The 16,922-nt window shown below is 35.9% G+C and overlaps 1 protein-coding gene across 1 annotated transcript in view; it reads right to left on the bottom strand.

Annotated features, from left to right (window-relative positions):
- Positions 1–6,571: 6,571 nt before the first annotated feature.
- The window catches only part of cetp (cholesteryl ester transfer protein, plasma), an 18,826-nt gene continuing 8,475 nt past the window's right edge, over positions 6,572–16,922 (bottom strand). The window contains exons 6-17 of the mRNA XM_015392856.1: positions 16,532–16,601; positions 16,362–16,422; positions 15,924–16,015; positions 15,694–15,793; positions 14,185–14,264; positions 11,499–11,549; positions 11,266–11,418; positions 9,305–9,372; positions 7,535–7,577; positions 7,337–7,409; positions 6,941–7,026; positions 6,572–6,854 (exon numbers count right to left, since the gene is read on the bottom strand). Of these exons, the coding sequence (XP_015248342.1) occupies positions 6,777–6,854; positions 6,941–7,026; positions 7,337–7,409; positions 7,535–7,577; positions 9,305–9,372; positions 11,266–11,418; positions 11,499–11,549; positions 14,185–14,264; positions 15,694–15,793; positions 15,924–16,015; positions 16,362–16,422; positions 16,532–16,601 (955 nt within the window). The 3' untranslated portion in view covers positions 6,572–6,776. The remainder of the gene's footprint in view (positions 6,855–6,940; positions 7,027–7,336; positions 7,410–7,534; positions 7,578–9,304; positions 9,373–11,265; positions 11,419–11,498; positions 11,550–14,184; positions 14,265–15,693; positions 15,794–15,923; positions 16,016–16,361; positions 16,423–16,531; positions 16,602–16,922) is intronic.

Raw genomic sequence — 16,922 nt, 5'->3', positions numbered from 1 at the left:
CGCTGCCAGTTCTGTTAGCTCTACGCCTGCCGAAGACACAGACGTCCATCCCCGTGAACACTGGGACGCAACTCAATGGGAAAGGAAAGGATTCTTATTTCAATTGTTCCGTATATTAGCTGCAACATATGAATCAAGATGCCATAACCGAAAAAATGTGATTGACAGATGACCGTTGATATACGATTGGCCGAATTAAGGTGTACAAGCTGACTTATAACTAACTGGCCTGCATAAGATAACGAAAAAAAAAACCCACAGATTTAAAGACAAGATTTTTTTTTTTTTTATAGAAATTTTCTAACTTTTGGGACAATATATATGATAAAGAATACATTTATATACATGTTTAAGCCAGAATGATTCGACATTTAAATATGAATTCCCCACAACTTTAACTTTAGTATTTTTATGTACGTGTTTAAATTATTACTGTAATTTAGTTGTCAGTTTATTGTTATTAAACTATCAACAAAAAAATTAATAAATGAGACCATTCCACCTCGGAGTAGCAATCCTGCCACCCTCTGCTTTGGAGGTAAACTGCTTGTTCTGTAGGTTATAAAGTATGTTTCAATGAGAACAACAAATTCGCAGGTTGGGGTGGCCATGCGGTGGCCTCTAATCGGCCATGGCCACCCCTCCCCCTCCTTTAGCCCTGCCCCTGGCAGTAAATAACTCATTATGTTATCCCAATGATGAACTCTGGTGCAAATTAAGCTGCAGTGTTGTTGTTTCATGTAAGCCTGGCCTTGACAAGCGGCTCTACTGCCAAGCTTCCATCTCAATGAGGACCATATTCTCTATGTCCATATCTGGACCCTACATTCCTCCTTAGCAGTTGACTTTATAGATCCTGCTTCAAAACAAGTTATCAGATATAATCCATGCATCACTAAACTTTATCCTTAAATCTTTATCTCCATTGAAACAAATACCTGGATGTCTGCGTTGGATAGCCAAGCTACCGTCTCACACACTCGAACCCTAACTCTATCCCTAAATCAATACTACTTAATTACACAAGCTCTGCTTCCATCCCATATAGGCTATTTCCACTGTAGTCTCAGCCCATACCATAGCTTCCAGTAGCCATCAGCCTACCCTGGTTTGCTTGTAGGACTAACAATGTGTAAGGTGAAACAATTGGAATGTCAATTGCTTCTTTGTATAACAGCCGATCATTGCTGTGTGATTTGGGCCAGGGATCAAGTAGGTGCAATTTGATACTTAGCTTCTTCACTTATCCTGCTAATAGGGAGTTACGCTATTTATTCACAGGGACAAAGTAATAACCCCCTCACACCCTGGTGTGTGTTGCAACCCCTTTCACCCCAGTAGACCTCCGTGAGTCTGCATCAAAAAGAAGATGATGGCTTTTAAACAAAGGGAGTAATTCTGGTCTTATTTTACTGGAATAAGTTCTCCCTTTAACTCCCAAGACCGAAGTTTAGGATAGAAGGTGAAGACCACTGTCAGAAAATGAGGGAGAGGATAAGTCTCCAGTCCTGATGGACGTGTCCATGGAAGATGAATGCGCCACGCTCTGCAGCTGTCGATCTGGTATTTGAGGAGAATCATTCTCTCCAGGAGGAAATGCTGCAGCTACAACAGCATGTGAATTAAGAGCAAACTGTTAAAATGTTGGAAACAAAGAAAATGTCTTCCTATGTTTAGGGTACAGGGAGCCTTTACAATAATTCAGGATACACATGAAAGCACTGATTTAGGTATATCTAAATATGTTTATCATAATGATCAGCTTCCTGATAGTGTTTTGGTACTTACCTTGCAAGCAACATAAATTGTTGCCAGATTTGTGAATTCATAAAGGCAGAAAACTCATCTAGCTCAAATACAGAAATGTTTCCAACCAATGAAATGTAGTGACGTGTATGATGTCAACCAGAAGCAGCAGGCAGAAGCAAAACAAACATGGCTGACCAGTGGATGTACTTGTAGAGTCTGCTATTCAGTCTGTTTGAGCTGGAATACCTTCTATTTATTTTCTGAAAAATGCCTTTGTCGATGGGAAAGACGTTTGCACGTTCCTCCTGACCGTATCTGATTTGTCAGTTAACTCTGCTGGTTGTGTAACAAATCAAGAATGTGATACGTCTCAGCCACTGATCTCTATTTATGCACTGGATTGCTGATTGCCCGAAAAAAGTGAAGCCACTATCCGCCATATTGGTACTCCCTAGTGCCACTGAGACACGCAGTATAAATGCCTACATGTGTAGCATTTTGCTGGAAAACAAGCAGTTTGCCGGCTGTGGGAAAATGTTTCACAGGTAATTTCACTGTCAGTGTGTGCATACATACCTCTGTGTATGATATATGCTAATTATCAGATTCCTTTAACTTAGAGCAAAATATGAATTTGATGTTGTCTGTTATTTTACCAATTTATCTGATTTTGCTAGTGTAGAAACTGAAGCTCTGTAGAGTCATTAAATTGGTTCATTAATTTAGCTCTCTGGTAAATCTATGTTAGAATTAAAGGCTAATGCACAGACACAGCAGAAAAGTATCTGGCATCATGCATGCACAATCTGCAAATAGAAAAATACTATAGCATTAACAGATATGTACTTGTAATTCAGTCTTTTTGTAAAATCTTGAAACAATATGTAAGATGTAATTACCACAACGTCATCAATGCATGTCTATTGCGTGTACATCTTCAATTTAACACTTTTGGCACATCTGTACTATTATGCTCCATTAACAAATTTGTATATGTTATATTACATAATTGATAGACTTCATTGACTTCATAATAACTATGCAATATGATGTGCCTATTTTTGAAAGTAAACTACTGTAACTATGAAACAGCACGTTTGTGTCAAAGTGATGAATCTATCTTTATTTTAAAAGTCTTAAGCGCCCCTGATAATGACAACATCATCGTGGTTCGATGCTGTAGAGCACGTACTGTTTACATTGCGACCGGTCCAACCAGGAAGTACCAATATGGCGGCCATTGCTTCACTTCAACCCCATACTACCAACGAGCAATCAGCAATATAGTGAATAAGTAGAGATCAGTGGTCTCAGCTGATGCTGTTGCTGAATTGGCAAAAAGCTTGACATGGGAGGCAGATGGAGGCGGATTGATGGAAAAAACTTGTCCAGGCATAGGCTTCACCAGACTCATGACGGTTTGCCCCCAAGATACCAGAATATGATAAAGATTTTTAATTTTTCAATGAATACTTTTTTCCAGCACATCCTCCAAAAGCTAAATTAGAGTTTTGTTACTGATTGCCAATACACTTGGTGGTAGCCAGCAGTCAGCCTGGGGGCCCTGATTGGTCCACATTGCCTTGCACAACAGATTGGGATCCACTATGTATTCTGACACCCTTCTCTCAGCACCAGCATTAACCGTTTCACTAACTTGGGCTACAGCAGCTCAGCTGTTGGATCAGACCACGCCGACCAGCCTTCAATTCTTACCATTAAACCTCAGTCATTCTGTCCTCTTTTACTTTTACCTTTACATAAAATTATCTTTTCAATCATATTAGAAACAGGTTCAATTAAACATAATAACCTCTAAAGATATATTAAAACCTTTCCACCTTTAATCAGTTGGTGTTTTAGGATAGTTTGTGTGAAAGTCTACCGCTACATACACATCAAGTTTATTGAGTTTATTGATTTTTTTTTTCCTTTACAGACACTGTTGTTTACAGTTGACCTAACTTTCAAGGTTTTCAGGAAGGTATTATCAGAAGCCCAGATAAGTGAAGGTGAAAGAGTCCAGCAGGAAGAAAAGGGGATAAAATGAGGACAGAGATGTTGGTGGGAGTGCATGAATGTTTATGGTTGTGTTTGGAAAGGAATGTAGCAAGTGCAGACTGGGGGAAGGGACAGGGGTCAATGGCCACTACTCAGAGGGTTCACTTTAACATTAAGGGACACACAACTCTAAAAAAAGAACTGTATTTAAGCAATTTTTTTATTTGGGTAAATAAAAGTGATTTTTTATTTTTTTTTGGTCTGGATTTTCCTCACTGTGTGATAACTTGCTGCTTTTGGTTTAGTCTCAGTGAGGACCTGTTTCAGTGACAGTATTAGGCAGAGACCTTGGTTCCCACTGCCAACACGGAGGCCAACAGCATGGCAAGAATGTGTTGAAGAGGAATGTTAAACACAAAGAGTATTGTGAGACTAAATGGTTAGAACGGCCAGCTGGGAGATTTGGCTGCAGTCAGTTGCTTGTTTACATCCGATTCTGCAGTGGCAGCCAGTCAGATGAGCCAGACATTCAGAGAACAGTCTGGACTTAGGTACACTGCAGATCATGCATTGCCCTGGAAACGTGAAGTCATGTTCAAATAGATCCAGGCTGCATGGAGGATGTTTTTACTAAGATTTTCATTTTGAGTTTCTTTATTTTTTCTTCAAAAGTGTATTTTCAAGTTTTTGATTCACATAAATTAAAGACCAGAGTCTGAAGACGGATAAATAATCTGATACAAATACAAACTCAACCAAATCTGTTGAGGACAACAATAACTACAACAAACATTTCATAATGTTTTAAAATCTTTTAAGATATAAAGTGGGTTTTGTTTTTGCCACATAAGAAGGAACAGAGTCACTTTTCTGTCCAATAACCTACAGTAAAAATGTTATTATGAAACATTCCCCATCAGTAATGATGTAAGAGGTACATTATGGTTTGACCTGATTACTCCATTAAAAATAATCAACATGGAAAAAACATCTTATACAGACATCTGGGTTTTACCAAGAAAAAAAAATATTAAGAAATCATAAAAAAATACTTACTAGGCTTAATTAGTTTATAAAACTTTTTTTAAATGTACACACCCTCCTTTTTACATTCTGTGATATTCAGTGAGCTCATAAAGGCAGAATTGAAATCTAGCAATAAAATAGCACCACCTGGTGGCAGATGAATTTAAATATAAAAATTGAAGTAAACAAGGAAAATAGCAACATCAGAACTTAATTAAACTTCTGTGATGTATTTAAAGTAGAAAAAGAAATTGTAGAAAAAGCAATTCGTATGAAATGATACTAAGAAAGTATTCAATCTGATTTAGGTACAAATCAGAGGTAAAAATGGTTGAAATTTATTGACAAAAACAGCAACATATTTGAGATTTGTTTCAACTACTCAGCATTACTGAGGTAAATTCTTACCAATCTTTAGAGATTTATTCTGTTTTTCCTATCTTTCCTAAACTTTTGATCATCAGTTTGTTGAAGTTCTGATGGAGGATGGGGGCCAGTCGGTCAGCGTATGTTTCTCAGATAGAAGAGGAAAATAAATATCATAAGTTAATTTCCACAGACATGGATACGTAGACCGCTTACTGGGCACATGCGAATGCATCTCGATTTCACCCCCATATTGTATGTGGCAGAAAGTAGTTGCCAAACTGGACACACTAAAGCTATTTATTTTATTTCATCAGTTTGCTAAATAATTGTGGTCACCGTGTCACATGTGAACCTTTTAAGATCTGGTTTGGACACAGATTAGGAATAGGAACATAGTATTTGGGCAAATAGTAAAGAGATAAAATGACTGATATGAGGAAAAAAGTCCTAGGACAACAAAGTAAGTAAGTACAAGAAAAGACGTTATAATATGAGAATTTATGGGGATACATTTCCAGAAGAGCCACAGTTTGCAGACCTATTTTAATCCTGGATTAAGCAGATCAGGTTAGATTCTTTTAATTATTTTTATCTTTATAAGAATAAAGTCATGAGAATGAAGGCAAAGGGATATAAACTCGTAATATTTCTAGCACACTTATCCCGAGTGGGGTCGCGAGGGGTGCTGGTGCCTATCTCCAGCAGTCAATGGGCGTGAGGCGGGGTACACCATGGACAGGTCGCCAGTCCATCGCAGGACAACACAGAGACAAACCTAACAAACAACCATTCACACACACACTCACACCTAAGGGGACTGTAGAGAAGCCAATTAACCTACCGTAACAGTCATGTTTTTGGACTGTGGGAGGAAGCCGGAGTACCTGGAGAGAACCCAGGGATGCTCAGGGAGAACATGCAAACTCCAGACCCCGGGCCAGGAGTCGAACCCATAACCTTCTTGCTGCAAGGCTGCAGTGCGCCACTACTCGTAATATTACGAAAGAAATATATATATATATAAATATAAAGTATAATCTGAGATTAAAGTCCCTCTGATACTGTATAAGTGTCAGAGTCTATTCAACATGGCGGATGCTCTGACTCATCCGCAGCAGAGGCAGACCAACGAGGGCTCTACGTATATTACGTCTACGTTCATTTCAGGGAGATGGGCAAAGTTAATGTCAGCAAAAACCATTTTGTATCCAAAATGATAGAAAAACCACAGATGGGTAAAAAATTTAAGGAAAATATTTCACATCTTTAGCAGAACAAACAACTTTTTTCTTCTAGCCGCCCGGATTTCAGATCTGAAGTCAGTGGTACTTGTTGGCAGATAATTAAGCACAGAACAAAGCAGTTACCTTGATGTAAAATCTTTATAGTGCAACACTGCAAGTGAACACAGACACGGATCAATCCCAAAGAAATGTTTAGTGGGTTTATTTATATGTGGAAAACATCCAGACTTGGTCAGTAACATGAAAACCTTAAAACATGCCTTCTGTTTATAAGAAAACTCAAAAGCAAATGATTGAAATTTGAATTTCAGACTTTCACAAAAGAACAAAAGTTAAAATGGAAGCTTAAAACATATTTTCTACTGAAGATGCATAAAAGCAGCTCAGTTACTGCAATGTCCTCTTGAGGAAGTCCACGAGCAGATGGTGAGGGAAGCCAAAATCCATCTGAGCAACAACATATCCCTTCAGGACAGAGAAAGGTGATTACAAGAAGAAAAAATAACGGTTATTAACCAGGGACAAAAACAAGAGTAAAATGCTTTTCTTACTTCCTTATGAAGCACCTCGGGGTTGATGATGTCAAACAAGCTTGCACCTTGTTTGTCCATCAGCCTGGTTATCTCCACCTCCAGAACTGAAACAAACAACATTTCTCAGCTGTTCCTGCAGAGCATCAAAGGAGCCATGCAGATCAAGGAAAGGCAGGTTTATTTATGTAGCGCATTTCAGTAGCAAGACAATTCAAAGTGCTGGACATGAAAAAAGGAAAAGAAACAATAGGAGAAAAAGCATCAAAGTAAACTTGAAGATTTTGATTGTAATCTAAATTAAACAAAAAACAGGAAAAGATGGGTCAAAAAAAAGTTGCTTTATACATACATTAGAAGACAATATAATATTAGCATTGAAAGGTTGTGGTTAGTTTTTATTTTTATGTTTCGTACCAGACAGGACTTTAGGAACGCCTATTTTCTCCACAGCTTCTCTTATAAACTCAATTTGTGCCTCATCGTATATCTGGAAACAGAAAAACGAGTGAAAGCGAAAGTCTAATCAAACCCTCTCTATAATTATTTGTGTGTACATTTATATATCTCCAATAGAAGTGAATCTTTCGTTTTAACAAATGAAAAAGTATTTACCTGTTGGTTCTCTTGAGGAAGCTCAGCTCGAACTACAGAGATCCTGTAAATATAACTTCCATTACAAACAAGCAGGTGTTATGGGCAACAGAAGCGGCACAAACTAATTACACGTCGTTAATATAAGGCTGCTTTCTGGTTTCCACAATCACTAAAGAAATACAAATTGAATTATCTCTTGATAAATGGGGTATAGAACATTTAAACATATATATAAAATAAAATAATAGTTATTCAGTATAGGGGTAAATCTGAGTAATCACTTGGAGAAGATACCAAATTCCAAGAAGAAACTAAAGTTATGTCTGACCAAGGAAAGGAGGATTACAAGCCTAGTGATCACGTATAGAAGATTCAGGGATATATAATAATGCCAGGAAGGAAGAAGAAATTACTAGTTCAGTCAGGGAACGAAGATTTTATAGATTTCAGGATTAGAATAGGAATATATCCCCAGAAGAAGAATTAGGGGAATGAGAGGATTCCTGACCAGACCAGGAGGGATGCTTCAAAGATGTTCCAGAGAGATTATAGAGCATCATCCAGGGGTCAGCCTGTCAATATTTTCAGACTCTCCTTGCACTTATGGCTGAAGAGTAGGTGGTTTCTCAGGACTGCAGGTAAGAAACTATTCTATTTAAATAGGATTGTTTTTACCACAAAACAAAGTTAGAAGGTTTAGCTTTGCTCAAGCTCCAAAAATATACCTAGTGACTTAATGTCAGGAAAAGGAACAGGTTCATAGATTGAGGTTGAAGGGCCTCCGGTGTGCACAGACGGAATAGAAATAGGTTTAAGATATTAACCAAAGGATGTTGACTTTTAATTTCATTTGGAGGAAATCTAACGGCAGAGGGACAGAATGATTGGTTATTCTTGGAGTCAGGGTGTCAGGTCAGGTTATTTTTATTTATACTGATAAGCAGCGAGCAGGAGACCAGAAAAGAGGGAGCTGAGCAATTCATTGTTTCAGAACTAAATCTAGTATCCCTCCATCCCAACTGTCCACTCAAAACTATATGAAAAGTGGTTTTGAAGCTTGAATGGGAAAATTTTATTGATTTTAAATTTCATATTTTCCTCATGTCTTGCTGTTACTCAACTATTTCTTTTTCCTACCAGATGCTTGCTAATAACAGATGATTACTTCAGCATACATGTCTGAAACATCTATATCCTAAATAAAATAAAATTAAATAAAATGGGTCTTTTAAAAGTTACCTAGAGCCAAAACGTGAACACCATCCCAGGGACCATAATGGTCACTAAAGATCAGCGTTCAGTGTCAAAACTGTTGTGCATTTGAGCAGACAGGAAGCTTACGGAAGATATCAGATGCAAGATCTCCAACCTGCCTGTTGTAAGAGATAACAATCTCTCAGAATCCTATCTGGAATAATATTCTATGGGCCTAGAGATACAGTAATAGAGCCTGTTGGGTTATGTCAGATGAGGCCAGGCTCAGCAAATCACCAGGTTTTACCATTGATCCCAAAAGTAAAGAGAATTAGATCTGTTAAATCCAGTTTGAAAAAAATGCAATTTGTAAAATTCTTCTAACAAGGAGAATTTAAAGTAACATTTAAAAATATCAAACCTGTAATAAAAAATAAACAAACTAAAATATGAAAAAAAGAATATATATATAAAAAATGTTTAATTACAAATAAAACAACTATTTCTTTCTTTGCTTGCAATAAATTTGGAACAAATCTCGCGCCATATATTAACAGCAAAGTTATTAGTTATTATGAAAGGAAAGGTTCTTACTCTTGTGGTTTACCGTGGAGAAAAAGTTTCTTTTCTGCATAGGAAGCCGTGACATCAACTGTAACGTTCTATAAATCCAGGAACAAACAAAGATCAATTAAACAGAGAAAAGCATTTATAAAAAAGAAAGGATGCTAAGGCGATATTCAACATTTTGACATTCACAGCACATAAGCGTTTTTAATGCTTCGTCTAATGGCCGAACAACTAAAATACAAAAGCTTTAGATCACTTCACTGAGGGATCTTATATGCATCATTTAACTCCAATATCAACTTTATTTTTAAAGCTTTTTAAAATAACCAAGCTCAACATGCTGTTCATAAATCAGCTGACAACAAATAACAAATAAGTAAAAGATAGATAAGCTAAAATATGCATAAGTTAGTTATTTAACTTAAATTAAGTAAAACTAATGCAACAATTTAAAACTTTAAAATACATTTAAAATACATTTGAAAATAGAGTCAATTTTATAGGGTGAGTAATTTTTGATGGACATTTAAAAAATAATAAATGTAAATAAAAGCAAATTAATTTGCTGAAGATTTGGCAGAAATGTATGTTTCAAACCATGTCACACAACTTAACTTTTGAAGGCGTATTGAGGAGAGAGCAAAACAGTTGCTGCATTTGGTAGGAAGAATATTTACCAAAAGAACATGATATTGACACATGAATGCTAATTCAACATTAGTATTTGATATATATATTGAATTAGAGCTGTAGTCATGCTATGTTAATCCTAGGCTGGAAATATAACAGCATTAATGTAATTATGAAGTTCTTTTCTAGAAATTACAACTGATACAAAAAACTGACACATAGATGGACCCGAAGTTCTCTCATAATTCTTTCCAGATTTCACCAAAGTCCCTCCTGCTGACTTTCCATCTTGGCAATGTGTCGTCATCCATTTGTGAACTGCAGTGAAAATGACCTAAACTGCTGATTTTACACCGATGGTGACCCTGATTATGTCCAGCCACTTACTTTATGAGCAGCACCAAGCTGCTAGTTTTCCTCTTCAATCAAAACAGAAGAAGCAAAAAACTGAAGTTTTCCACATGCAAATGTACAACATATTTTCAAAAAATATTAAAGGACAAAAAATTTTTTTTTGGCCATCTAGCTATTCATAAATTTCATAAATATTCATAAATAGCTAGACTGAAATACTTTCAATACTGGAAATACTTTGAGAAGCACAGAAAATAAATTACCTGAACTGTTTTCTAAACACCTAAAAAACACCAATAACTTATGACATTTGCATGACTTAATTTGTTCACTCTTTTCAAACTATTAACACGTCTTAATTACTGGGATTAATGAATGTTTCAGTCATTTATCCTTGTTAGGATAATTATCATTGAAGATGTGTGAGTTTATTGCACCTTGTTATTGGCTGTTGCCTATTGCCTGTTGCGTGTCAGAACTGATGTTTTAATCTAATTACGACAGTTCCTCTGTCTGGATATACAGTTATAATCTTCATTCTGTATGTGGCAAAGGTTTGGGAATGGAATGAGAGCGCTGTCCCTCAGCTAAGAACATAGTGTAATATTTTGATGAGGCTGGAGACATGGATGTCTCCTCATCTGCTAATGTGTATGATGTAATGATGTGATGATGTAGCAGACTGGAGACGTATAAAATGCCTTTTTAACTGTTAATGGGGGCCACTTCCTGAGAGGTGAGCAGCTGCCTTCTGTAGATCCTGAGCAATTTCTCTGAACTGAGTCAGATTACAATTTCTATCAGAATCTGTTGTCATGTCTCCTGGTTATTTAATACATATAAGTTATGAAGTGTTATTTAAAGAGTTTGTCTCCAGTGATCTTTTTTCAGGAAAGAGAACCGGAGCCTATCCTTAACTTCCTTTTATCTATGCTGTTTTCTAAACTCTGGATTTATCACATTGCCTCTTTGCTGCTCTGTGAGTCAGTGGAAAAATGCACCGTTTGAAAGAAGAGTGTGGGTTCGTTCTGACTCCCGCAGTAGAGCTGTCCAGTAGCCTGCGCTGTAATCGATGTCCCCATAGTGGAGGTGTTCAGAGTGGGAACAGCTGAACTCCACACTCTGAGTTCAGGAGATGCTGGTTCCACCAGACACTAAACAGCCAAGCACACAACATCTCATTAAATAAAGGATGATTGTTGAAGGGAATAAGTAAAATGATTTTCATCGTTACCCTTTCGATATATTCAGGCTTGACGCTGGAGAGACTCGTCTTAAAAAGTGTCTGAAATGAAAACAGGAAATGGAAAAGTTTTAGTTCAGATGATTTCATCCCTGTATTTCATTTAAGTGCCTAAATCAGCGGTCAGAAGGTTTATCTGCCCCCATTCATGACAAGAAGTGTGAAACCTCTGTGTTTTAAATTAAAAAAATTGATGATCAGTTTTATGAACTTTTTATCTATAATTCACCTTCTTGATCCAGAATTTTAGGTCTATGAGAGAATATGATCAAACTATAACAAAGGATATTAAAACATTTCATGGAAAATGAGAAAAGAACTAAAAAAACTAGTTTGCTGCGAAATGACAAAACAAACATTCAAAGCAATAAAAAAAGTAATTTTCCAATTTTGAATAAAATTTGAATTTTTCAACATTATGAATTATTTTAACTTGTGTGTTTTTTTTTCTAATACGCCTATTAATTACCTTATGCCTGGGCAGAATTATGATGCCGCTTGTTTGCTGTAAAGTGCTGCATGAATAAGGTTGATGCTAACATTTAGAAAGTTAGCATTTTATCGTGTCGTGAAGATAAATTATTCACCTTGAATAAGAAAATGACCAAAGGATGAAAACACTCAACAGTTTATCAAAACTAAAGCAAGAAGAGCAACATGATGCAGAAACAGCTCAGATTTCATATTTATATCGTGATGTAAAATCTGGATGCCAGACCCTAAATTGTTGTTTGAGTATACAAGAAGTTTTACAAAATAATCTTGCAGCTTTGCAGATGATACACAGCTATATATTACAATGTCACCAAAGGTTTATGAACCCATTTAAGTGCTCTGTAAATGCATGCAAGAAATCTGAGAGGGAAATATTAATTTTAGGACTAAAGGATGAATATTTAAGAAGAAGCACTCAAGTTCAGGTTAACACAGCTAGAATTATTGATCTTGGAATTGAACCTTTAGAGGCTAATAAAGACAGGAGCGAAGTTAGCCTTCAATCAACATCTCCAGGATAAACTAATTCCTACTTTGTTCATCTTTAGTAGAATTTATCCCTGCAGTGGTGTCTTCACAGGCCTGACTAGAAAGTGGATCAGAAAGCTGCTGATGATCCAGAATGCTGCTGCCTGCATCCTCACTTTAACATACACCTTTCAAAACTGAAATATAAGTAAGTCATTTTTTCTTGAATTGAGCTGGTAAGTGAGACACTGCCAATGGAATAAGACAGTTTACATTAAAAAAAAAAAAAAAATAAGAAAAAAACTGCATAATAAAAGGGTATATTATCTAATTGTCTTATTTTAAGGGTAAAAATATAATTCTATTGGCAAACCATCGTATTTACACTGGAAAAAAATCTAAATAGGTCATATTTTCTTGAAATAAGTGATATTTTTTCTTGAATTGAGGAGGTAAGTGAGACACGTTGCCAATGGAACAAGACAATTTGGATTAAAAATTGGGAAAAAAATTGCATTGTCTTATTTTAAGTGCATATTATCTAATTATCTTATTTTAAGTAAAAATACTCATTCCATTGGCAGACTTATTTAGACTTATTTAGATCTTATCTATGTGCTCAAATTAAGGCTAAATACATAATACAATCTAAGAAATGTTGACTTATTTCTAGTTTGTTTTTGCAGTGTACCTACTAAAATTAAGTACACCATTTTACTCATGTTTAGAAGATTTTTTCAGTGTAAATATATATTTCTTAGTTTTAGTTTTGCAGGGAATCTTAAGACCCCAAACCAGGATCAGGAAGTTTTGGGAACCAATACACTAAACTATTCTGTTTTTCATAAAAATGGGCCAAACCTCCATGTAATCAAACCGTTTTCGAGACAGGACATTTTCACCAGCATGTCTACTGCAAACAAACAATAGGTGTTTGCCATACTGCTCCACTTGTGAAAGTAAAATCTGTTGTGCTCTCTTTGGCATCAAGACAATTATTCTTATTGCCACATTGCCAGACAGGACACTGTTAAAAAACAAAAAAAAACAAAACAAAAAAAAACAAACAATGGGTGTAACCACTAAAGAGCAGCACAACATTTAGTCCAAGTCTTTTTAGGAAAGTTTACACAAAAGTTGCACATATTAAAAAAAAAAGAATGCCAAAACAAGCCATTTTTTAATCTTCATAATCAGAAAAAAAAATTCTCAAGTTTATTATTTTTTTTAGACATCATTCCATTTAGGAACCAAAAGGATAACGGCATCATCAGGGAATAGTTTGCTGCAGGAGGGACAGTGAACCTCAGAAGGTATAGTATGTGTGTAATGTGTCACGTTAGTATCTGAAGCACAGCAGACTTGACCAAGCGTCAATATGTCACGAATTAGGAGTGAGACTGTATTGGTGGACCAGCAGCATTTTTTCCAGCTTATATCCAGGATCTTCACCTTTTGGTCATCATTTCTTGTGGCCATGGGAATTGAATATAAGAAGATTAAGAGTTTTTATTTTTTATTTTGAGCAGCACTTCACTAAACAAGAAAGACCAGAGTTCAGGCCCACTTTGGTAAAGACAAGTTCACAATTTTTATATTTTCATCTTCTGGCTGAGATTCCACTTTTTAAGGCAGAAAATGATCTAAAACATGGAGTTTTCTTGACATTCTTTAAATTTACCATCAGCAAAGATCTCTAAAGTAAGAAACTTACTTTGACCTCTTCTGATGAGATGTTGAGTTGAAAGCGTCCGTCTTGATGAGCAGCAGCAATCAGTGGTTTAAAAATATCATCTGATGTCAGGAAAACAAAGTAAATACAAAACAAACTGCTTCAAATTTATGGCAGGGGAATGAAACTAAAGCACACATCAAGTTGGAAGTACAGGGGAAAATCTGAGGGTTTATTCATTTTCAGTAGTTTTAACCACAGCTTTAATGGACTGGTGCACATTTGTTCACTACATACATACATATTTTAAACCACCTAAATAAAATTGAAACTAGTCCATGCATTTGTTACTTCAAGGCTGGACTATTGTAATTCTTTACTATCAGGAAGTCCACAAACTGTAGTTAAAAGCCTTCAGCTGATCCAAAATGCTGCAGCCAGAGTTCTGATGAAAATGAAAAAGAGAGATCATATCTCTCCTATCCTGGCTTCTCTTCATTGGCTTCCTGTTAAATCCAGAATAGAATTTAAAATCCTCCTTCTCACATATAAAGCCTTAAATGGCCAAGCTCCATCGGATATCAGAGATCTGATTGTTCCTTATGTTCCTAACAGAGCACTTCGCTCTCAATCTTCAGGTTTACTAGTGGTTCCTAGAATTTCTAAAAGTAGAATGGGAGGCAGATCTTTTAGTTATCAGGCTCCTCTCCTGTGGAACCAACTACCAGTTTTAGTCCGTGAGGCAGACACCCTGTCTACTTTTAAGGCTAGGCTTAAAACTTTCCTTTTTGATAAAGCTTCTAGTTAGAGTGGCTCAGGTTATCCTGATCTATCTCTATAGTTATGCTGCTATAGGCTTAGACTGCTGGAGGACATAGGGACCCCTTTTTCATCATTCTGCTTCATTCTATCTCTATTTTCCCATTCTGCGGTATTTTAGTTCAGTCTCTACAGTTATGTTCTTTCTAATTTTCTCATCAAAATAGCTTCATCTGCTCTGTTCTTATTTGGCTGTTATGACATCCTGGAGAGAAATATCAGCTGGGCTTCTGCCATCAACACCTTCAGTTATAGACAATGGTACTGTGCCTGTTTTTTAAAGCTTAATCCAGTTTCTTTCCTACCTGTGGAGCTAGTGTTCTGTTACAGTTTGACTTTTGTTTGGGTGGGGGGTTATTTTTCTAATTCATATTTTTAAACTCCTATTTCCGTCAAAAGCATTTACAGATATTGTCAATGGCTTTTAAGACACGTGTAAGAACATTGCGTAGATTTTTTAGGAGAATCTTAGGGAGTTTCTAAAGAAGGCAGAATAAAATTTTCATAATTTATATTTAAAAAATCTCAAGAGAGAAACTGAATCCAGGTCATTAAGAAAATATCTATCTTTAATCCACTTATTTCCACTCAGTAATCATCAAGTCTTTAAATTTCAAACTTTTTTCCTGAGTTGCTGTAGTGGAACTCTATCTTTCCTGTAAGAGTGCATTTATTGGAGATTAAAAATGACACCACTGAATACCATCTGGAGGCATTTCGCCTAAAGCCCACCTGAGAACCAGAAGTAAAGCATCCTGTTTTCAGTCAGTTGATTTGGGTGAAAAACTGAGTTGTTGATTGAAGAAGTTGAGTTTAGGTATTTTGTAAGACCCTAAAGGGGACACAAAACAATCAAAATAAACATTACTGAATAAAATGATTAAGGATTTAAACTGTTCAAGGTGTTATATCTAAAATACACTCTTGTAACATTCAAACAGGTTACATATAATGCTATTAACCTTATGATAGGACTCTATGTAGTTAGCAGTGATGAGAGGAGATGTAGTTACACCAATGTCCACGCTGATGGCGCCATCGCTGAGGAATTCCGCTGGAAACAAACATCATCACAGTTTTAGAAATCCTTTAAAGCCATTCAAAGCATCATTAGTGTATCTCCTGTTAATAGAATAATTTGACTGGGCTGAAATGAACTTAAAAAAGAGTTTCTAATACTGTTTAAATTCAAGTTGTCTTGTTTTGTTGAGGTTACAGTATTAAAAAAGAAAAGTTTTTTGCGACACAATATTTAGTCACAAACTAATCCATGTTGGATAAAGTGCAAAAGTTTAGCATTTTATTCATGTAAAGTTTGAATGATTTAAATGTCATGTCAGTAACCTTCAATCTTTTTAAACAATTAAAAAGACAGGATGAGAGACGTAAATAGCACCTACCCGCTGTGTCTTGAATGAATTCAGCCAAGATGTCTGCAAGCTTGTTGATCTCCTTACAGATCTGAACTCAAGGACACATCTTGCATTGTTTGAATTTGACTTTAAGATGATACATAAAAAAATATTATATATATATATATATATATATATATATAAAAGATCTCCCTAACCTGTCCCTTGACGACCAGCTTGACTGTGAAAGTTATAAAGTCAGTGAAGAGCCTCTTCAGCCAGTTGGGCCTGAGAAACAAACAATGAAGACCAGAGAACATGTGAGGGAGTTTATTTCTCAGGGATATCTCCAAATGTCTTCCCTCCCCTTTTAAAATGCAATGTTTTTGGAACTAAAATGTATGACACAAAAAACCCCCCCAAAAAATATGCTATTATCCCATATAAAACCTGATGGAAAAGAAAACTTTTAGTAGGGAAAATGCATAAAATACAAAAAAACTGCAACAATCCAGATGAAAAATTGTGCAAAACATTTAAATCATATTTTGTTGAATAACATTTTGGTTACATTTCAACATTTGGTCTTTTTTATAGGAAGTCTGTAAA

Source organism: Cyprinodon variegatus, unplaced genomic scaffold (assembly GCF_000732505.1).
Source record: "Cyprinodon variegatus isolate N-32 unplaced genomic scaffold, C_variegatus-1.0 Scaffold610, whole genome shotgun sequence".
Classification (NCBI taxonomy): Eukaryota; Metazoa; Chordata; class Actinopteri; order Cyprinodontiformes; family Cyprinodontidae; genus Cyprinodon; species Cyprinodon variegatus.
The sequence above is the reverse complement of the archived record's forward strand: the minus strand, read 5'-3'. Positions and strand labels throughout refer to the sequence as shown.